Source organism: Seriola dumerili, unplaced genomic scaffold (genome assembly GCF_002260705.1).
Source record: "Seriola dumerili isolate Sdu_G_001 unplaced genomic scaffold, Sdu_1.0 BDQW01000850.1, whole genome shotgun sequence".
Lineage (NCBI taxonomy): Eukaryota > Metazoa > Chordata > Actinopteri > Carangiformes > Carangidae > Seriola > Seriola dumerili.
Window position 1 is genome coordinate 160,585 of NW_019175105.1, and position 22,572 is coordinate 183,156.

Here is a 22,572-nt window from a genome sequence, read left to right on the forward strand (position 1 = left end):
GTTTGTTTTTGTTGTTAAAGGAGGATTGATCCTCCGGGTGTTAGAAATCAAGTCAGTTCAAATAAAAAAAACTTAGTGTAAGTGCAGTCATTGACCGTCGTCTTTACCTCAGGACGTTTTCCATGGAGGTCGAGGAGACGAGGTCAGAGAGGAGGTCATTCTGACTTTAACACCTCAGCCCTGATGTCATCACCTGTCATTACAGGAGTGGATGATGCCGTCCTTTACATGCTCCACCAGCCCATTCTTACTTGGATGAGCCAGGTAGTTACATGAGGATTATGTTCTTTGATTTCTCAAGTACATTTAACACCATCCAACCCCCCCACTCTTAAAGACAAGCTGGAAGGGATGGGGATGGGGATGGATCCCTGCTTCACGTCCTGGATTGTGGATTACCTGACAAGACGACCACAGTACGTCAGGCTGGGTAACTGTGTCTCAGAGACAGTGATGAGCAGCACTGGGGCTCCACAGGGAACTGTTCTGGCTCCATTCCTGTTCACCCTGTACACGGCCGACTGTAAATACAACTCTGAGTCCTGCCACATCCAGAAATACTCAGATGACACAGCTAATGTGGCGCGTATCAGGAACAGGCAGGAAGAGGAGTACAGGGATCTGACGATGGCCTTCAGTGAATGGAGCGACAAGAACTGCCTCCTTCTGAACACCTCCAAGACCAAGGAGATGGTCATGGACTTTCAGAGGTCTAGGCCCACCCCCTTCAGCCAGCCAACATTCAAGGGAAGGACATTGAGGTGGTGCACCCTTGTAAATACCTAAGTGTGCAACTGGACAGTGAACTCGATTGGTCCCTGAACACAGATGCCATGTACCTGAAGGGGCAGAGCCGGCTCTTTTTCCTCAGGAAGCGCTACTCTTTTACCCTGCAGTCTGCTGGGGCAGCAGCATGTCAGACACGAACACAAGGAGACTGAACAAGATGGTCAAAAAGGCTGGGTCTGTGCTGCAGGAGTCTTGACTCAGGACTATTGTGGAGAGACGCATGCAATGTAAGATGGAGGCCATCTTGGACAATACCAACATCCTCTCCACAACATCCTGGCAGGACAGAGAAGCAGCTGCAGCTGCAGCTGCAGCAAACATCTCATCTCACTGCGCTGCAGAACAGAGAGGTTCAGGAGATCCTTTGTTCTCACTGCCCAAGTGTACTATAATTATTATTGTTTATTTATTATTTACTGTTTTTATTATTATCAACAATGAGCTAATGAACACATGAATTTCCCCTCGGAGATAAATAATAAAGTATCTATCTATCACAGGTGTGTCATTATTACCCAGTGTGCCAGAAGAGCAGAGAACCATCAGAACCTCCGCTGGCGAACAGGCCTTCATGGACGGGATGCCAAGCCACAGCTGAGGACACACAACAGTCAGAGTCAATCACTGTTTTTCTCTCTCTCTCTCTCTCACACACACACACACACACACAGCTCTGCTCAGACTCACCTGTAGCCTCCTTCTTGTGTCCTCTGAACACCTGCAGCTCCTCCTTCAGGTTTCTGATGTCAAACAGTTTACACAGGTGGTCACGTGACGCTGTCAGCAGCCAATTACCATTCAGGTTCCACTTCACCTCCATCACCGTGTTCTTGTGGGCGTGGCTGAAGAGAGACAGAGAAGACAACTGACCTATAACCACAGCAACCTGGAATCCTCAGAGGATGACCACATGACCTCTGACTGGTCACATGACCACAGGTGGACGCGGAGCTGTCCTCTGTACCGAGACCTCTGACAGCTGCACCCACAGACTTTAAACATGGCTGACAAACGAGGATCAGCTGTTTCATTCTGATGGACTCACAGTGTCGCCAGACTCTGTCCCGTCTTTGGGTCCCAGAACTTGATTGGCTGTTGACTGTCTTTACTGCCGGAGACCACCAGACCTTTGGTGGGATGCCAGTCCACACACTTCACATCAGCACCGTGACCTAGAGAGAGAGAGAGAGAGAGACACACACACACACACACACACACACACACACACACACACACACACACACACACACACGAGATTCTGATCAAATTTACACTATCTGAAATGTTTGTCCTCACTGTATGTCTTCAGTCTATATGAGACATGATCTGATATGTTATATGATTGGGGCAGTTCTAATCAGGACCAGGGTTCTGTACCTCGGAGGATCCTCTCCTCGTGGCAGCGCAGGAAGTCCCAGATCCGGACGGTGCCGTCGTCTGAACAGGTGGCAAATTTATTATCTGTCGGAGAGAAACTGGAGACAAGGAGAGAGTCAGCAGGAGCCAGGACCTGGACCAACAACAGTCAGCCGTCACAACAGTCAGCCATAGCAGTCAGCCGTCACAACAGTCAGCCGTAGCAGTCAGCCGTCACAACAGTCAGCCGTAACAGTCAGTCACAACGGTCAGCCGTCACAACAGTCGCCTATAACAACAGTCAGCCGTCACAACAGTCACCTATAACAACAGTCAGCCGTCACAACGGTCAGCCGTTACAACAGTCACCTATAACAACGGTCAGCCGTCACAACAGTCAGCCGTCACAACAGTCAGCCGTCACAACAGTCAGCCGTCACAACAGTCACCTGTCACAAAGGTCAGCCGTCACAACAGTCGCCTATAACAACAGTCGCCTATAACAACAGTCAGCCGTCACAACAGTCGCCTATAACAACAGTCAGCCATCACAACAGTCGCCTGTCACAACAGTCAGCCGTCACAACAGTCACCTGTCACAACGGTCAGCCGTCACAACAGTCGCCTGTCACAACAGTCAGCCGTCACAACAGTCAGCTGACACAATAGTCAGCCGTCACAACGGTCAGCTGTAACAACAGTCAGCCGTAACAGTCAGCCGTAACAAGTCAGCCGTCACAACAGTCGCCTATAACAACAGTCAGCCGTCACAACAGTCAGCCGTTACAAGTCAGCCGTCACAACAGTCGCCAATAACAACAGTCAGCCATCACAACGGTCAACCGTCACAACGGTCAGCTGTAACAACAGTCAGCCGTAACAGTCAGCTGTCACAACGGTCAACCATAACAACGGTCAGCCGTCACAACAGTCGCCTATAACAGCAGTCAGCCGTCACAACAGTCAGCTGTCACAACAGTCAGCCGTCACAACGGTCAGTCGTCACAACGGTCAGCCATAACAGTCAGCCGTCACAACAGTCAGCCGTAACAACAGTCAGCCGTAACAGTCAGCGGTCACAAGTCAGCGGTCACAACGGTCAAACGTAACAGCAGTCAGCCGTCACAACAGCCAGCCGTCACAAGTTGCCTATAACAACAGTCAGCTATAACAACAGTCAGCCGTCACAAAAGTCAGCCGTCACAAAAGTCAGCCGTCACAACAGTTGCCTATAACAGTCAGCCGTCACAACAGTCAGCTGTAACAACAGTCACCTATAACAAGTCAGCCGTCAAAACAGTCAGCTGTAACAACAGTCACCTATAACAAGTCAGCCGTCACAACAGTCAGCTGTAACAAGTCACCTATAACAAGTCAGCCGTCACAACAGTTGCCTATAACAACAATCAGCTGTAATAACATTCGCCTATAACAACAGTCAGCTGTAACAGTCATTTGTAACAACAGTCATTTGTAACAACATTCGCCTATAACAGTCAGCTGTAACAACAGTCAGGTGTAACAACAGTCAGGTGTAACAACAATCGGCTGTAACAACATTCGCCTATAACAGTCAGCTGTAACAGTCAGCCGTAACAACAGTCGCCTATAACAACAGTCAGCTGTAATAACATTCGCCTATAACAACAGTCAGCTGTAACAGTCATTTGTAACAACAGTCAGCTGTCACAACAGTCAGACAGACTCTGGAGGTGAACATCTCAATGTCCAGCAGCAGAGATACACCATGTGGATGCTCTGGTCACACAGTGTAGACCTTAGCTCTGCTGAAGTGACATCACTGTGATATTTTAAACAGATGTTGTTCCAGCTGTTTCATAAAGAATAGGTGTCCCAGTCTGACTGTTCCTGACACCTTTGGGATGAACTGGACCAGAGACTGAGAGCCAGACCTGAACACCAACACCAGTGCTGGACCTCACTGATGCTGTCCACATACTTTTATCTGTGTGTGTTGAGGACACAGGACAAACCTGTCACTATAAACTTCCTCTCTATGTCTCAGAGGGAAACTTTAACTGAACTTAACTGAGTTTAAAGCTGCAACCATCAGTCAATCAACACAAACTTTATTAATCAACAGCTGCTTTGACAATCAAATGATCATGTCATCATGTCTCTGAAGTGGAGAAAATAAAACTGGTTTAAAAAACCAAATGAGTCAATGCATCAAGAAAATAATCAAATGATTCATTGCTGATAATATTCAGTTGCAGTCACATTGGAGTTCATCATTAATCATTAATCACTGACATAATTAAACTGATCAGTTATAAATATGTTTGTTGTAGATTAAACTAGTAAAAGCACATGAAGCCGTTACAATGAACTCTCACTCATACATCAATAAGTTGATGATCAAACTTTACAGTTCAGTATTCACAGTAAACGTAGAAGCAGATGGAAATCACAGTCGCCCTGACTTCCATCTGTTTCTACCTTTACTGTGAATACTGAACTGTAAAGTCGGTATTTCTGCAGTGGGACATGAACTGAATGACCTGGACACTGAGTTTGTTCCTCTAAACAATCCTTTCATCAGTTTAACTGAAGGTCAAACTTTCTGTTTAGTTTGTTTAGCAACTGTTCAGTGTTGTTCTGTTTTCTGATGAAGACCATGGGATGTGGCTGAAAATACTGGAAAACCTTGTAAGTGAACCACGAACTGAAATGATGGTTCTGATTTAAATCAGGACATAAATGAAACTGAATGAACACACAGGAAGGTTCAATAATCCGCTGTGGTACGTCCAGAGCAACGTCATCTGAACCGAGTCAGTGAAACCTCATATCTCCAACCTGTCAGCTGAGGTCAGTTTAAATTTAACTGGTTCATCGCCTGCTGAAGCTTCTCTTCTCATTTACATCGGTATTTACAGAACGACGTCACCTTCCAATATCCCTCATGTTCACACTGTGTAAATGGAACAAACTGCCCTCAGACGGATGGCCTACATTTACCTCGCAGATTTTAAAGCTTTATTATCTGATGTTTTATTACTGATGTTCATGTTTTGTTGCCTAGTTCCTTTATTGTGTAGTTGTGTTGTCTTTGTTGTTGATTGTGTCTTTGTCGCTTGTCCTCAGGTCTCTCTTGAAAAAGATTTTCCTCTCAGTGAGACAGCCTGGTTAAATAAATGTGAGAATCCACCAGAGTGAGAAGGTTTAAGACCCTGGTCCTCCGATCCTACATGAGCCTGTAATCCTTCATCTAAAATACCAAGACTGGAGAAAGTGAGCAGCCAAGTCAGATGAAAACCACCTGACCAGTCTGTTTCTGTTTCAGACCACAAACTGGAGACTCAACATGCTAAGGCAGTGAACAGCAGCAGCTCACACTCAGGTCCAGCTTCATGTTTAACAACCAGAGACTGAGGTTCACAGTCCACCTGTCTGCAGAGGAAACAGCTGATAAAATCATGTGAATCAACTCAAATCTAGATGTGAAATTATTCACTGTCTCCTCATGAATCAGTCCTGCTGTGACTCCACTCTGGTCCTGAAGAACTGAAACCTGAATATCTGGTTTAAACCAGCTCTGGATTTTAAAAGTAAAAGTCACAGCACAACAGAAAACAGACGACGACTTCATCACTACAAAGACCACTGCACCCACTGAACCACGGGCGTTCAGGAGCACTCAGGGGAACAACTGCTCACTGACAGTTAATCATGTCTGGACTCTGACACTGGGGTTATTTCTTGACAGTTGATACACTAAATCAATTAACTGTGAAAATAATCAGCAGAATAATCAATAATAAAATAATCATTTGTCGCAGCCCTAATTAATTAACTGCAGTGTGACATTCTCCAGGACGTTCCCATGACTGAACATCTGCATTAAAAAGATGACAGATTCAAGGCGTCCTGTTGGACGTGGTCTAAAACAATGACTGTGGAACCAGGTCTCAGTCCGGGTCTGAGTCCAGCAGGGACCAGAATCTCCTGTCACTTCTCTGCTGTGATTCAAACAGTTCCAGGTTTTCCAGGTTTGGGAGGACACAAACGTCTCTCTGATCAAGAGCTGTGAACAGTTCAGGAGGGTGGACTGTTTCTACGGTAACACTTCCTGTCAGCTGTGCTGGGTAAGTTACCTGGTAAAATTTAATTTTTTTTAAAATGAGATCATTACTCACAGAGAGCTGTAGTAACTACTAACTAACTACTAACTAACACAAGATTACTCAGCAGCAGTTTGAGCAAAGTGTTTGATGGTTCTACGTCACATTAACTGAATCTCTGGGTTGGTTTCATTTACAGCTGAAACAATAATCAACTGACAGGAAATTAACATATTTGATAATCACTGAAATCATTTCCCACAATCCTCTGGTGCCAGTGTCTATGTGTTAGATTTCGTGTTTGTGAGACAGTCATTTAAGTTTTTACAAATGTTTTAGTGTCAATAACTGACCAGTCAATAATAAATAATAAAGAGGTTATCAGCTGTAAAGACTTAAAAGAGCTGCAGTGATTTATTAAATTAATGCTGAATTTACTGTTCACTGTTAACAGCTGCTTGCAGAGTTTGTGCTAAGCTAGGCTAACAGTTTCCCCCTTCTTCCAGCGTTTGTGCTAAGCTAACAATTTCCCTCTGCTTTCAGAATTTGTGCTAAGATAGCTTAATATTTCCCCCCGCTTCCAGAGTTTGTGCTAAGCTAACAATTTCCCTCTGCTTCCAGTGTTAGTGCAAATCTTAGCTAAAATAAATTACCCTACGTCCAGTGTTTGTGCTAAGCTATCTTAACAGTTTCCCCCCTGCTTCCAGAGTTTGTACTAAACTAGCTTAACAAGTTTCCCGTTTCCAGAGTTTGTGCTAGACTACATTAACAGTTCCCCCTGCTTACAGAGTTTGTACTAAGCTAGGCTAAGTTTCCCCCTGCTTCCTGTGTTAGTGCTAATCTTAGCTAAAAAAAATTACCCTACTTCCAGTGTTTGTGCTTAACTAACAGTTCCCCCTGCTTCCAGAGTTTGTGCTAAGCTAGTTTAACAGTTTCCCCCCTGCTTCCAGAGTTTGTGCTAAGCTAGCTTAACAGTTTCCCCTACTTCCAGTGTTTGTGCTAAACTAGCTTAACAGTTTCCCCTACTTCCAGTGTTTGTGCTAAACTAGCTTAACAGTTTCCCCTACTTCCAGTGTTTGTGCTAAACTAGCTTAACAGTTTCCCCTACTTCCAGTGTTTGTGCTAAGCTAACAGTTTCCCCCTGTGGAGAAAATTGGACAGTAAGATGTGACAGGTGGTTCTTTACAGAGGCCTACATGTGCCATATTAAATAAAATCATTTAAACACGCAGAACTTCCTCGTTTCTGTTGCCGACTGTGTTTAACAGCTGAGTAATGAACCATGATGTCAGGTTTGGCACCTGTGGGCTTCCATAGAAACGGTCATTTTACTCTAGTCCCTGACTCAGAGTACAGGTGTGTCCTGGGCAGGATGGCAGTACCACGAGACAAACACAGCCTGTAGCAGAGAGCACTAAGGCTCATGGGTAGTGTAGTTTTGTAGCATCAACATGAAGAAAAAACCTCTGACATCAGACGTCTAAGTGGTCTCCTGACAGACGGAGGCATTAAGAGGTGGACAGAATAATAGGAACACCTTAGAGTATGATGCAGGATGTGTGGTACTGGATGACATCACACTGTTCAGGTGTCTCTGTTCAGTCTAAGGGCCGTGTACCAGTGTGCTGGTCCTGAGGAGAACTAACCCTTCTGAAGTATGAGGTCATCTAAAGCCTGATGACGTCACAGTGACATCATCAGTCAATAAATGTCTCACATACAGTCAGTATCACAAGCCAGAGGCGTGGAGTTTGAAAACGTGGCCTGTAGGCTCTAATGAAAGACACTTTCCTATTGTTGCATTATGGGAAATGTAGGCTTCACGTGTTTTTGGACTAGAAGTCAGGATATCGTTTTTTAAAAATCAGTCTCCTGTGAGTCCCAGGTTAACGTTAGAGGACAGAGCAGGTGGGGGTTTACTCCCGGGGCCGTGGTGGTTAAACTGTGTTTGATGTGGAATTCAAACCTTTATTTAAACGTCTACAGAAGCCTGTTGGGTGATGTTCAGACCAGCAGTGTGACTGTGTGCAGGAACTTTATTCACTTTATTGATCCCTGCTAAAACTTTATTGGTCAAAGTCAAAGCCTGGGCCTTTATTGGATGGCTCTGCCCCCCTCCTCTCCACCCACACCACTGGGCCTACCCAAATCAGTTAAAGTAAATGATTGATGACTTTATTCAACACAATCAACCGTTTGTGTACACACAGAGAATCAGCCACATCAGGTAGAATATCAACAACAGATCACGGCAGTGTTGCAACAGCACACACTTACATCTGTCATTAATCAACCACAACAACAACAACATGTGGCGAGAGGTGAGGTGGCGCCCCCCTGTGGCTGCAGGGTGGTACTGCAGCGCACACAGTGAGCAGCTGAGACTCAGGGTAACTACAGAAAATGGTAGATTGGGTATAAACCTGGCTTCTCTAATGGCCTCCTTGTGAGCCTGGAACATCTTGACGTTGTTCATGTTGGACTGCCAGTACTTCACGTAGCCGCCGTGGTCCGCAGTCAGCATCCACATGTCATTGTGAGACCAGGTCATGGCTCGGACCGGACTATCGTGGGCCTGCAGGAGGGGACAGGAGAGACCAGGAGGACAGGCGTCAAAACATTTGGTTCATGTAACAAAGAGGTGAAGCAGTGAACCATCACCGTTTCCTTCAACATAGAAGCTGATCAGAGAGAGGAGCAGCTGTGACACGACACGACGTCAGGAGGTAAAACTGCTGCAGGTTTGAATACGACACATGAAGCTGCAGGAAAGTGCTCGGCCTGCACCATGTGAGGAAACTCTGCGATGTGTGGAGGCAGTGACAGAACCACAGGAGAGCAAATCAGAACCAAAACATTTGATAAAACAGATAATTATTCCGACGCTCTGGTTTATTTTCTGGTGGATTATTTGATGTTTGACTCCTGTGATCCTGACACCGTCCCTCGTCAGCGCCCTCTGGTGGACGAACCCTTTAATGGAGACATTGACTGGTCCCATGTTGACTTCACTTTATTTTATCGAGTCACAAACTAAAAGAGGAGATTAAAAATCTGGTTCAGGATGTTTTTTGTTTTGTGACTTTAATGTTTAATTTTATAAAAAATAATTGAAGAGTTGTGTCGCTATGGTGTCACTTCTCTGCAGGTGGTTGGTTACAGGAAATACTATGAACATGTGTGAACTGTTACTGCAGAGAGGCGTCATGGCGGCAGAGAGCAGACTGTGTCATCGTTTCTACACGTTGACACTAAAACACAACAAACTGAGACAGCAGCGTGTCTGCAGTGTGGACGCCAGGCGAAGACAGAAGTGACGTGTTTTAACACTAAATGGAGCCAGAGACAAGAGAAAGATCATCAACTATCACAGTTCACGGAGCTCAACACAAACACTGCTGTTGAATCTGTGTGGCTCAGAACACGGTCACTCACTGACTGTCTTTAACAATGGATTTTCTCCAACTTTAAATACAACTCAATATCTTCTGCTCAGAAACTCCAACTCTGAACCAGCAGCTCAGGATGTCGTTCTCCTACATGCGTCACTAACATATGCCAAAACATAACCAGGAAGTGGATGGGGGGGATGGTTTTTGTAGGGCGGAAACAGAATGAGGCTCAATAATTGTTTAATCTCAATTATCTTGTTTTCATAATCATTGGGAGACAAAATCATAATCGGACATAAAACCTGAAGAATCGACCAACTCGAACAGAAATGATGGATGTTTACCTGTAAAATGGTCTCAAAGTTGAAGGTGAGTCCGTTCCACAGAGTGAACTCTCCACTGGAGGCTCCGGTGACCAGACGACGACCCTCAGGAGTCCACTGGAGACAGACAGACAGAACCAGTTTGTCTCTGCAGCCGACATGTCCTCAGTGTTTCACATCAACATCCTCAAACTGAGATTCAGTTAGACCACGCCTCAAACCAAAGCTTCACAACACAAACAGTAACAATCACACTGACAGGGTCGGTGTGGACAGGAAGTGATGCGGCAGCTTACTCTGATCACAAACACCGGACACTTGACTTTGTTGGTGGAGGTTCGGACGAACTTGGTGGTGACAGCGTTCATGGGGTTGTTCAACATCCCGACAGGAGGAACCAGCTGCAGCAGACACAAAGCACCAGGCTGTTAGTTTGATGGTTCCCAACATTCAGACTGGACCTGGACCTGACCTGGACCAGAACCTGGACTTGGACCAGGACCAAAACCTGACCAGGACCTGGACTATGACCTGGGACCTGGACCAAGACCTGACCAGGACCGGGACTGGGACTATGACTATGACCTGGGACCTGGACCTGACCAGGACCAGGACCTGGACCTGACCTGGGACCAGGACCAAGACCTGACCAGGACCGGGACCAGGACTATGACTATGACCTGGGACCTGGACCTGACCAGGACCAAGACCTGACCTGGGCCTGGGCCAGGGTCTGGACCTGGACCAAGACGTCATAAAGGTAAAGGAGGACAGGTAAAGGTCTCGTGTTGTCTGGACTCACGTCATTGTAACATCCTGCGTCGGGCTGGATGGCTCTGAAGTCTCGGTGGTCTCGCTGCCACAGACGGTTCTGCACAGGATACACAGACAGAGTTAGTGAAAGTGTCATCGTACAGACAGTGATTGGTCAGCGTGACGTTAGTGACACTTTGACCCGCCCACATTCATCCTGTAGAGTCACTGTAAACATCTAATGAACGGTTCCAGGGCTGTAAACTAACGGTCATCACTCGCTAAATGCGACTAAAATATTCCCCTGGCGACTTAATTTTGGAGGGCTACATGCCACGGGGCAGGTAAATGTTTGTCACTATATAGCAAAACATTGCTGCTATAAAATGCCTAGACATTTTTGGAGGTGCACGTTGACGGACGCAGAGGCTCTGTGTCGGGGGTTCACGTTCACGCAGAGGCTCTGCGTCGTGACGGCGTCGACTTGACACAGTAGTATAAATCAGCCTTCACGCGTCACCACCAGCCCGCACAGTGTGGCGCAGCAATGTGGAGGCACATACCCGGTGTGACTGACCCAAAAAGAAAGAGTACAGAGGAGATAGATGGAAAGGAGGATGAAAAAGGCGAAACGTCAAAGAGAAAAGCAAGAGTAAGAAACTTCAATGAGAAATGGAAGATTCGGAGGGAATGGCTGCAGTACGAGGAGGCGGCGGGTATCATGTTTTGTTCAGTTTGTAGAAAATATGCTAAAGAAAAGCAGCGCACCAATTCATTTGTGGTTGGCAATAAAACGATGAAACTCGAGACCATCCGAGAGCACGAAGGAAGCAAATGTCACGCTGTTTGCACCGTGCGAAGAGGGTGTGACAGTGATGATGAGTTCTGATTAGATCATGCACGGATCCACTTTGTTCTGTTCTATTTTTTTTTTTATTTTCTTTGAATTTTGTATTTATCATTTGTTATCAGAACAGGAGGTTAACTGGTACTGGCACTGTCCATGTTCGCAATGTTTTGAATATTCAAAAGATTAAAAATGTATTTTGAATAATATTTTGGCTCTTTTCTGAATATATATCGTTATATAATTCTGTTATCTCAATGAAAAGTACTGAAACAGATGTATATGTAACAAAAAGAGGCAATTTATTACTTGGCCGGTAGATTTTTTCATCTACCCGTCCCCTTGGCAGGTGAGCCAAAAAGTTAGTTTACAGCCCTGAACGGTTCATATATACGATAATAAACCAGACAGAGAAGAGACCAGTGACCGGTCTAACTCTCAGAACAGATACTAGTGTCTAATTTAACTAGTGTAATTTACCTAGTGTCTGATTTAACTAATGTGATTTAACTAGTGTCCGACTTAACTAATGTGATTTAACTAGTGTCTGACTTAACTACTGTGATTTAACTAGTATCTGACTTAACTAATGTGACTTAACTACTGTGATTTAACTAGTGTCTGATTTAACTAATGTGATTCAACTACTGTGATTTAACTAGTGTCTGATTTAACCAATGTGATTTAACTAGTGTCTGACTTAACTAATGTGATTTAATTAGCGTCCGATTTAACTAATGTGATTTAACTAGTGTCCGAATTTACTAATGTGATTTAACTAGTGTCCAACTTTACTGTGATTTAACTAGTGTCCGACTTAACTAATGTGATTTAACTAGTGTCCGATTTAACTAATGTGATTTAACTAGTGTCTGATTTAACTAGCGTCCGACTTAACTACTGTGATTTAACTAGTGTCTGATTTAACTAGCGTCCGACTTAACTACTGTGATTTAACTAGTGTCCGATTTAACTACTGTGATTTAACTAGTGTCTGATTTAACTAGCGTCCGACTTAACTACTGTGATTTAACTAGCGTCCGACTTAACTACTGTGATTTAACTAGTGTCTGATTTAACTAATGTGATTCAACTACTGTGATTTAACTAGTGTCTGATTTAACTAATGTGATTTAACAAGCGTCCGATTTAACTAATGTGATTTAACTAGTGTCCGACTTTACTAATGTGATTTAACTAGAGTCTGATTTAACTACTGTGACTTAACTAGTTTCTGACTTAACTAATGTGATTTAACTAGTGTCTGATTTAACTAATGTGATTTAACTAGTGTCTGATTTAACTACTGTGATTTAACTAGTGTGTGACTTAACTACTGTGACTTAACTACTGTGATTTAACTAGTGTCTGACTTAACTAATGTGATTTAACTAGTGTCAGATTTAACTAGTTTAACTGGTCACAGAATATTTTGAATGTCATGTTGAAAAACCAGCTGTAACAACAGGTGGACATATCCATCTGAATGTCTGTGGTACAGTCAGATCTTATCACAGCGCCCCTGGTGGACCAACGCCTCGTTTCATGTGAACCCTCCTCAGATCAGTTCTATATATAAACTGAGGTTTAAGTGATTCCAGGTGTGGTCACCTCCAGGTATCTGATGACAGATGGGTTGTAGTCGATGGTTTTGCGGTTCACGGCCTTCCTCATGCGTTTCCCGTCGAAGGTGAGCTGCTGCATGGCCTGCTGCTGCGCGAAGTCCGGCCTCTTGTAAAACACCTGCCGCGGCGCCTGGTGCTGGAAACGTGGCATGTGGAAGAAGCGCTGCGGCGAGCCAATGTCTGTCGCCATGGTGACCGGCTAAACCTGCAAGTGGAGGAGACCAGGTGGTTAGTCAGGCTGGTGTTGACTGGAATCGAGATCCAGCATCAGATCTGATCCTGGTCAATCTTAGTGGGTTTTACTTCCTCATTTGTCACTGGCTGAAGTTATAAATAAAGTTTAGTTCAGACCTGGGATCAGAGGCAGCTGCTAATTAATGTTGACAACCAGAACATGATCCTGATCCAGGACTCTGATCATAACGAGCTCCAGATATCGATCTAATGACTCTGCTGTGTTTAACAAGCTGCGATCAGCTGATCGTTTCTCTGGTGAACTACACAGACACAGTTCACTGGATGAGTCATGTGTCTTCACTCACAAACAATCTTTGGCAGAGTCCAGTCAGCAGCTTGGAGAGAGCTCATTAACCTACTAACATTAATTAGCTTAATTAGACTGAGTGAACAGAACTCTGCTGGTTAGTTTTTCCTGTGTGAAGGAGCCACGGTCGTCCCAACAACAAAAACCAAGGAACACATGCTAAAGACGCAACGTACAGCTGCAACATTCAGTCGATCAGACAATTTACCTGCAACTCTTAAAACCCTCCGGATCCATTGATGATTTTTTATACATTCATTTCTTTGTGTTGCACCTTTAAACCGTCCCCAGTCCACATGCATCGTTTCCCTTTTCCACAACAAACTGCTGTAAATCTGACAAATTATAAACAGCTGGGAGCCCAGGATATGAAACATAACTATTATATCTTTAGTCACAATCAATCAAAATATTATAGAAAAGCTCAAAGCTGTAAAAACTATTCTTTTACTATTTGTTCACACTAATGCAGCAGGAACATGTAAGAAAACTATAATACCCTTTTACATGTAAAGGGATTTTATTTTTGTGCCTTTTTCACTAAAATTATAAATCGTGTAAATAACGGAAAATACGAACAATTCAGACTGATCATGTGTAAAAGTCCCACATCAGCACTTTCAGCTGATGTCCTCAGCTTGTCTCTACACGATATATAATGTAACTGTAATAAAACAGTTGCCACAGATGGACTCCAGAGGGTTAATCAATAATCACTTAATTGTTTGTCATGTAAAAAAGCCAAATATTTTCTGGTTAACGACTCAACAAACATGAACACATCTGCTGCAGCTACATTTTCACTGTTTTTGACATTTCATAGAGAAAAAAATTATCACAGATTAATTAACTTTAAAAACTAATTGTTAAACGCATCTCTGAGTGAAAGTAAAAAGTGAGAGAACCGAAGAAGAGAGGATGTGAGAAGAGAACAGAGAAGTTTAACAGGTATAATCAGAATAAATCTATCACATATAAACAGCTTCCATTCATAATCCCTCTATAACTCATCTGTAATTTCTCACATGTTCAGAAAGGCTCTGATCAGTGATTCATTCACTCCAGCTGGTTGTTTTTACTGATAGGTTCTGTGCACGTAAGCTTTTCAAATGGCTCAATGTTTACTTTTTATTTGTCTATTATTTTTATGTAAATAAATTTTTTAATTTTTAATGAACAGTGACAATTTTTGCAATTTTTATTTGTTCCCACAGTTTCATTGCAAAAAAAAAAACCTAAATTGCAATTTCTGTTAGAAAAGCTGCTGTGAAATCAGGTATTTTCCAATCCCAAAAAAAGCCTGAAATCCTGACATTTGGCTCAAGTGTCCATACTGACACTACAAAGATGGCCATGGTTAATACCATTCTGCCTCTAGAGGGCGCTGTAGTTTGAAAAAGGAGAAAGAAAGTTGCTACAAGTCACTGCTACTCCCAGAGAGTGATGGTTAGAAACATGGTTCCTCTGACATCATGTGAACAGCTCGCTGAAATCTCTTGATTAATGAGTTATGAATCTTTTAATTAGTAGTCTCTAACATCTCAAACACTGAAGACTTGACAGATGGTCACTGATGAAACGCCTCAGACACAAACTGCTGCCACAGCGCCACCATGTGGCCGCTTACAAAACATCCTGGTGTTTGTTGATAAAATCTTGAAATTAGAAGAAAACATTCAGACATAATTCAAGATTTAACACGACACCATGGCAACAGGACGGCTTGAGGGAGGGGAACAATGTGACTGTTTGACTAACAGCTTTTATTAATTCCCGTTATTATTATTGATCTATTACCAAAGAAGATTTGAATGGAACAATAAAACAGGAGTGGACAATGAGGATAAGATGTGCGTATTTAATGTCATGTCATGTTGTGATGTAAAAAATTATCTGGAGAAACTACTGAGAAAGTCACTGTTGGTTAATCCAGTGAATTAAATACCTGACAGATAAATTTATGCAAAACCAATAAATCTGTTCTGATTGATTTAAATATTGAACAAAACTCATATTTCCAGTACAATCATTAAAGACACTACACACACGTATGCACTGGTTTATTTGGTTGTGCAGCGCATCAGGACAGATCGTCAACACCTACAAATGTCCACTCTGTTACCTCTGGTTTATCAATCTTCTTGTGTGAGTGTCACAGAGCGGTTTTCCCGGTAATTTCTGAACCGAGTTTTGACGGTCACAGAAACTTGAACATGGCAGTTGCAGCTGTCATCATGGTTACCCGGTCTATAGTGAGATATTCCAGCGAATATCATGAGAACAGACATTGACTGATCAAGACGTCAACATGAACTCACACTTGACGACGACCAGGAAACTACAGGAACCACAGCAGAGGCCACACGCCAGTCAACAAACCTGACCAGCTTGTGACACCATCAGACCTGCCTGGTCTGGACCATCAAACTCAGTTTTCACTGCGACTCAGACCAACTACAAACAACAACATGGTTACCGTAGCCCCCCGCCACCGTTTCCCCTACATACAACAACAACTACATACAATCCACAGCGGTGTCACTGCTGCAATGTCACCATTACTCGACTCTGCAGAGGGCTTTTAAGTTTACAGAGACAGGAAGGGAAGATATGTGGTCAAAGCAAAAGAGGGAGAGAGAGGAAGAGGAGAAAAAAGAAAGAGGTAGAATTAACAGCTATCATTAAGCTAGATAGATGTTTATGTGACCTATTGACGTTCACTCAGACCACCGGCGTGCACGCGCACACGCAAACGCGCACACACACACGCAAACGCGCACGTGCACGCACGCACACACACACACACACACACACACCATAGTGGGCCTGGCTGTCAGGACTACCAGACCTGATCAATCCAATAAGAGCGTTTATTTATCTATAGTCTGACTGTGTGACAGAACGTAGCCTCAGGTAAGTGAACACTAAGACAGGTGTTTCACAGACTCACACCGACGGTACAGGTATAACTGGAAGAGTTTCATATGAGACAGATAACACAAGATAACTTTTTAAATCTGGGCCTTATTTTCCTGGTTCCAGTCTAAGTGATTGACTGACAGAGGAACAGTTTAACTGGCAACCAGGAAACAGCTGCTGCAGGGTAAACAAGTAAACAACAGTTTAGTTTGTTATTCTGTGACAAACACTAACACACTAACCAACCCAGACACTGGTGTTCTAGCTTGTTCTGGGAGGTAAAAACACTGTCAATGGAGTCTGCTGGTGATACAACGGCTGACTGTGGTTGAACAAAAAGAACCTCACTCTTTAAATAAAAGGTCAGCTATCCCTCAAGGAGCAAAAACCAATCAGACAACAGAGTTCAACACAACACCAAGCCTGTTAAGGTGTATTTAGTCTCAGTCGCACAATCAACCTGTTTGATCGTTAATAACACGTCCTGAAGTTACTGAGGTTAATATGAAGAAACAAAACAATAACCAAACTGATTGTAAAGCTACTACAGAGTACCTACACCATTGACTCCTCCCAGAATTCTTCACCAGGCTTTACACCAGACCTACACATTGCTATGGTAACAGCCTGCAGAGTGTTTACATTGTTTATCTTTAGCCAAAAATCACCTGTGGTCCTTTGCAGGCTCAATCCACCATCCAAATGTTCCCACCAAAATAAAACAGTACAGCTCTGAACCTGCTGTGACTCAGTGAGACCCCAGACTCTTCAGTTTTATACGTGACGTGATTTAGAAATCTGTGACTGAACTTTACACAAACTTGAACCAAAGTTTAGAGGAAAATAACGGCTGAGACCAGGGACCATGGACCTGGATTTCACACTAATTTCTGAATATGTACAAACTTAATTTCCTAACACACATAGACAAGACTGTAAATCCTCAGTAAACTGGCATTTATGTATTTTACCACAAATGACACCTGGTCCCTTACACCTGACTCCATCATCCAAATGTGATGACCCCCCCGCCCCCACCCCAACAGACAGCACCACAGGTGTGACCCTGCTGTAACTGTATCTGACCCCAAACCCTTACGTTTAGTTCGTTATATCTGTGACTGAAGTTCAAACAAGTCATAACTGAAGTTAACCGGAGAATAAAGTCTGAACTCTCCTCCTGGATCCAGGCGCGATGGACCTGCATTCGAGGCGGCATGTGGGGATGTAGCTTCTCAGACAGCCTCTTTGGGTCTCGGAAGTTACTGGTGTTGTTGTGGGGAGACGGGAGAGCGGTAAGCGGACGGTGTGCAGCACGAGGTTTCACCGCTTCTACAGCAACTAACACGGAGCTCCCGCTGCCATCCGGTGAGCCCGCACCGTCTGACAGGAGGTTCACCTCAGAGCCAACTGCCCTGGTGACATACCGCGACTTTGCGGTACCGGTTATCTCTCTGGAGCAGTGTTTTCTTTTAAAAACATCAACGTCTCCAACGCATTTAGCTTCGGGGGCTAACTGTGCTAGCAGGCTAACCGCCAGCAGCTTGTACAACACTCAGCGGGTCCTGGCTGACACTCTGACCGCCGAGAGGTGCTTTTAATCTGGTGTTTTCAACGAAACAACCCACCGGACCGTGTCGGTGGGTACCCGGGTATCCGAGGCTGTTCGCGGTGTTGTTGTGTTCGTTAGCCCGAGTTAAATGGCGGCCCGGTCGTTACAATAACGACGCGCTGCAGCTCCAGAACTCACCAACAGTCTCCGCAGCAGAGTTAGCTATCTGGCTGTCATGAACGGGGGAGATTCTTCGTTCCGTAACGTGTTTCTCTGGAGAAACATGGAGCTATCACACTTTATTCAGCTGAACATGAGGCGGGTTTGTCCCTTCAGCTGCCTGCGGACTCCATCATGACGCTTCTTCTTCTCGGCCCTGCTGAAAAGCATGCCGGGAGGTTTTCGCAACGGGCGGGAGTTCGTGGCGTCATCACGCAGAGGGTTCTGGGAAACTGAGTTTTACATTAAAAATAATTTATTTTCTTTACAATTCGTGCATAACATCATTTTGTGTTAAATTAATTATTAGGTTTATTTATTTTATTTTTATTCATTTTCTTTTGAATGTTGAACTGAATCTGTTTTTTCTTAAATGTAACATCATCATATTATCTTTCTGTGAACCTCCCGCTGCAGTATCGTTAACTCAGAGATAGATAGATAGATAGATAGATAGATAGATAGATAGATAGATAGATAGATAGATAGATAGATAGGCCAACATACTTTATTAATCCCCTAGGAGAAATTCATGAATAATGTAATGTACATTTTATACACAAATAATTCACTTTTACTTGAGTACAGTTTATCAGTTCTCTTTCCATTTCTGTAAATGACCTATAGACGACAACATGCAGGACTTATAATACCAATATAGCTAAATAGAGTGAGTTGTAGTCCAGTGGTTAATGTTTATATACAGTATGGAGGCCTGGCAGAAGAACCCAAACATAAATAGTACATTTTTTATTTCCACCAGATCAGTGCTTTTAGTTATACTGTAGGTATGTTAATAAGACTCACAGCTGTCTCATTCTACTCAACGAAGACAGCAAAACAAAGCCAATCCACTTTTTACTGTGTGACAAATTTATTGATTTTACAAAGAAAATGTCCACACAAAAATATCTGTTACACACAGAGATCATTTTAAAACCATCATCACTGACTCTGTATATATAACTGTATAACAGTATAAATGTAAAAAGAAGCTATTCATACCTGCAGCAGTAAAAAGGGTTGGGAATGCGTACATAAACTGTAATGAGTTTGGATGTTAGCAGGTCTGGTAGCTGAGTGTTACACTGGGAAACCACAGTGTTCTCAGTTTGGTTCCAGCTGCTTCTCTGTGCCCATGTTTCCTGTCTGCCTCTCTACTGTCACACAAACCCAAAACCACCCGCACAGAAAGGCTCATAGTTTGAAATGTGACGAGGAAACGTTGTCACTTTGCTCGACCAGTGAAAGCTCTGGTGTGTGACGCATATGCAGCTTTACAGTTCACGTTACTGTGAACTCCTGCGCTCTGCAGAATGTGGACGATGTCACAGTCCCCGAGACCTTTGACTGGAGGACCCATCGTGACCCTGAACATCTCGTAGGGCGGGATGAGCACCTCCTGCTCTTCAAGTCTAATGGCTGAGTAATGCTTGAGGAAAGCACCTGCACAGGTTTTAATCTGAAAGCAGGTCTTATGACCGAAGTGGGTCAGGCTTGTTTTGTAGGAGCTGGAGGCAAAGAAACCGAAGCGGACGATGTGTCCGACCTGTGCGGTCAACTGGAGTTTGGTTCTTCGGTACGTGGTGTTACACTTCATATTGTCACTGAGAATCTGCACAGCAGACGTCAGCCAGAAGTGCAGGGAGTGAAAGGGGAAGGAGGTGGTGTATTTGCTCATGTCACTCCTCACATGATGATTGAACGTCTTGTAGAACTCCTTGTAGTTGGTGGTGTAAGCACAGATGGCTCTCAGGTGGTCTTTTGTCAGAGCCTCGTCCCCCTCACTCTTCTCTCTCAGTCTTTTGTTCGCACAGGATTCAGCTTTCCTCCAGACATGAGCGAACGCTCCAGAGTTCTCTCTCTTAAAGTAAGAGTCTGTCACCTGTTTGCTCATGGACCCGTTGCAGCCAAAGTACATGTCGTCTACTGCGTGTGTCATCATGCTCATGGAGACGGCCTGCTTCACCCGCGGAGACGCGAAGCTGAGACGGATCTGAAACAGAGACAGAGACGCAGAGTGTAAACCTGGACAGGATGGTTTACTGAGGGAGACGCACCATTACACGTCTTATTGAACAGGCCCAGACTTCTACATATCAATCAACCAATCAATCAAACTTTATTTATACAGCACTTTTCATACAGGTCAAACAGCTTCAGACTGATGAGCTAAAAATAAAATGCCAAATCTAGTGAGAAAACTGACGATGAGAAACAATAAAATATGTTTTAAAAAGCTGTAATAACATCAGCAAAAAACAATATGAAAATTAATAATAAAAGAACAGATAAAATAGAATAAAATACAATTTAGAACATAATTACAATAAAGACATAATGTGCTTACTATCCACGCAGACATGTAATATATGACATGTATGTCCCTATATCAAGAGTGATGTGACCTATATTATTATCATGTGTACATCCTCTGGATATATGAATATATAGGTTTATAACATATGTGAAATACCCATGGTAAAATGTGCACATGTACATATATTAAAAATATCTATTTGATGAATTTTGACATGGTATAAGATGTTGGATCCATATTATTTAAAACGATTTATATTTAATTTATGTATGAATGTTACTGAAACATTGTACATACAAAACTTCTATATGTTTATATGTTTTTCTTATTCATTTCTCATTGATTTTAAACATGTCTAACTTCACATTCTGGGAAAGTCTGATACTTTTTATAATATCAACATATACTGACAGTCTGTGGTGGATATATATTATTGTAACATATGTCTACAATATAAACATACATATTTGTATGGGCTGGACATAAATGTAAACATATGAAATTATTAGTATTTCTAATTGGTTTCGGATATAATTCTTCACACGTTTTTATTTTATATGTACATATACTGTATGTCATACATGGAAATGTAATATATTTGCGTATGGGCTAATACTAAGGCTAACACTTGTAGAGTATATCTTCAGCAGGAGAAACGGAGCAGACACAGGTGGTGATAACTGGAGTCTCCACCCATCACTCAGTGGAACTGAAGAGAGGGGTCAGAGCTGACTCACCTTCATGGAGTCCACAGGTAGAGTCCAGCACAGGAGCAAACCCAGCAGCAGCATGTTCCTCATGGCAGAGATACACAGAGTTAAAGAAGCAGAGCTGCTCAGGATGAGAAGGTTTCAGACCTTCAGCTCAACACTCTGATCAGATGGTGACTCCTCCCCCTGTGGTCTGTCCTGTCTTCACACCTCCATGCAAGAACATGTGCAACCTGCAGCAGCCAACGTCTGTGGGTAAACTTGTGAAAGTCGAGAAAACTGTCTGTGTGATAGTGACAGAGTGTGTGGTCTCATATTTGTGTATGTGTGTCAGTGTGTGTGTATTATCTGACTAATCAAAGAGCTGAAAACCAGAACCAATCAGTCAATCAATCAATAGAAACAGTTAGTGGATGCACACTACAGAGTCTGTGCTGATTATCTATGTTTGCAGCTGCAGCAGTGAAGGAATCAAACCTGTGACACCTCCAACAGCTCCACACATTCACAGTCTGTCCTCACACACTAACAACACTGATGGTGGTCTTCCTTCTGCACCACCCCCATCCACCCCCCACCCCCACCCCCTCAGTCATGTCTGAATGTCATGCACTGGCAAAATAACTATATATATATATATACAGTATATATACGTATATAAAATGTTTCAGTTGCAGCTGTGACAATATATTAATAATAACTGGTGAACTAGTCTGTAGCCACTGGTTAACTACACTGTAAAAAAATAGTTAAAAAACGGTCAAATGACTGGCAGCAACAGCTACCAAAAGTAAAACATCCTAATTCAAATAAAGTGTAAAAACAATAAATTTACAGAAAGTTTCATTAATATTTCTACAGAGAAAAACTGTTATTTTACAGATTTCTCCTAATTTATTATGATCAAACTCCTTTAATAAAGTGAATCCACTCAAGTTTCAGATTTTTCCTAAATCATTATGATCAAACACGTTTGATACAGTGATGCCACTCGTAGTTCTGCAGAGAAAAACTGTTATTTTACAAATTTTTCCTAAATTATTATGATCAAACACCATCAATAAAGTGATGCCACTAAAGTTTCTGCAGAGAAACTTTTTCCTAATAATAAAATTAAGTGTCAGTCAATTAAATATTA

General features: G+C 43.1%; 2 protein-coding genes across 2 annotated transcripts in view; both read right to left on the reverse strand.

The window, feature by feature from the left end:
• The window catches only part of wdr33 (WD repeat domain 33), a 29,286-nt gene extending 10,711 nt beyond the window's left edge, over positions 1 to 18,575 (reverse strand). The window contains exons 1-10 of the mRNA XM_022766358.1: positions 18,384 to 18,575; positions 13,157 to 13,375; positions 10,748 to 10,816; positions 10,242 to 10,346; positions 9,967 to 10,062; positions 8,654 to 8,805; positions 2,167 to 2,264; positions 1,835 to 1,961; positions 1,477 to 1,631; positions 1,305 to 1,383 (exon numbers count right to left, since the gene is read on the reverse strand). Coding sequence (XP_022622079.1) covers positions 1,305 to 1,383; positions 1,477 to 1,631; positions 1,835 to 1,961; positions 2,167 to 2,264; positions 8,654 to 8,805; positions 9,967 to 10,062; positions 10,242 to 10,346; positions 10,748 to 10,816; positions 13,157 to 13,360 — 1,085 coding nt within the window. The 5' untranslated portion in view covers positions 13,361 to 13,375; positions 18,384 to 18,575. The remainder of the gene's footprint in view (positions 1 to 1,304; positions 1,384 to 1,476; positions 1,632 to 1,834; positions 1,962 to 2,166; positions 2,265 to 8,653; positions 8,806 to 9,966; positions 10,063 to 10,241; positions 10,347 to 10,747; positions 10,817 to 13,156; positions 13,376 to 18,383) is intronic.
• Positions 18,576 to 19,594: 1,019 nt separating this feature from the next.
• On the reverse strand, positions 19,595 to 21,525 carry LOC111237336 (erythroblast NAD(P)(+)--arginine ADP-ribosyltransferase-like). The gene is made up of 2 exons (XM_022766395.1): positions 21,462 to 21,525; positions 19,595 to 20,400 (listed from the first exon to the last, which is right to left on the reverse strand). Exons 1-2 carry the CDS (start codon positions 21,522 to 21,524, stop codon positions 19,633 to 19,635), a joined length of 831 nt encoding a protein of 276 aa, XP_022622116.1. The 5' UTR covers position 21,525; the 3' UTR covers positions 19,595 to 19,632.
• Positions 21,526 to 22,572: the final 1,047 nt, after the last annotated feature.

Bases quoted from the DNA above. Each gene is read 5' to 3' on its own strand.
- LOC111237336 (XM_022766395.1), bottom strand. From the start codon at position 21,524: ATGAGGAACATGCTGCTGCTGGGTTTGCTCCTGTGCTGGACTCTACCT. The intron at 20,401-21,461 runs GTGAGTCAGCTC...TCTCTGTTTCAG, and splicing joins TACCTGTGGACTCCATGAAG to ATCCGTCTCAGCTTCGCGTC.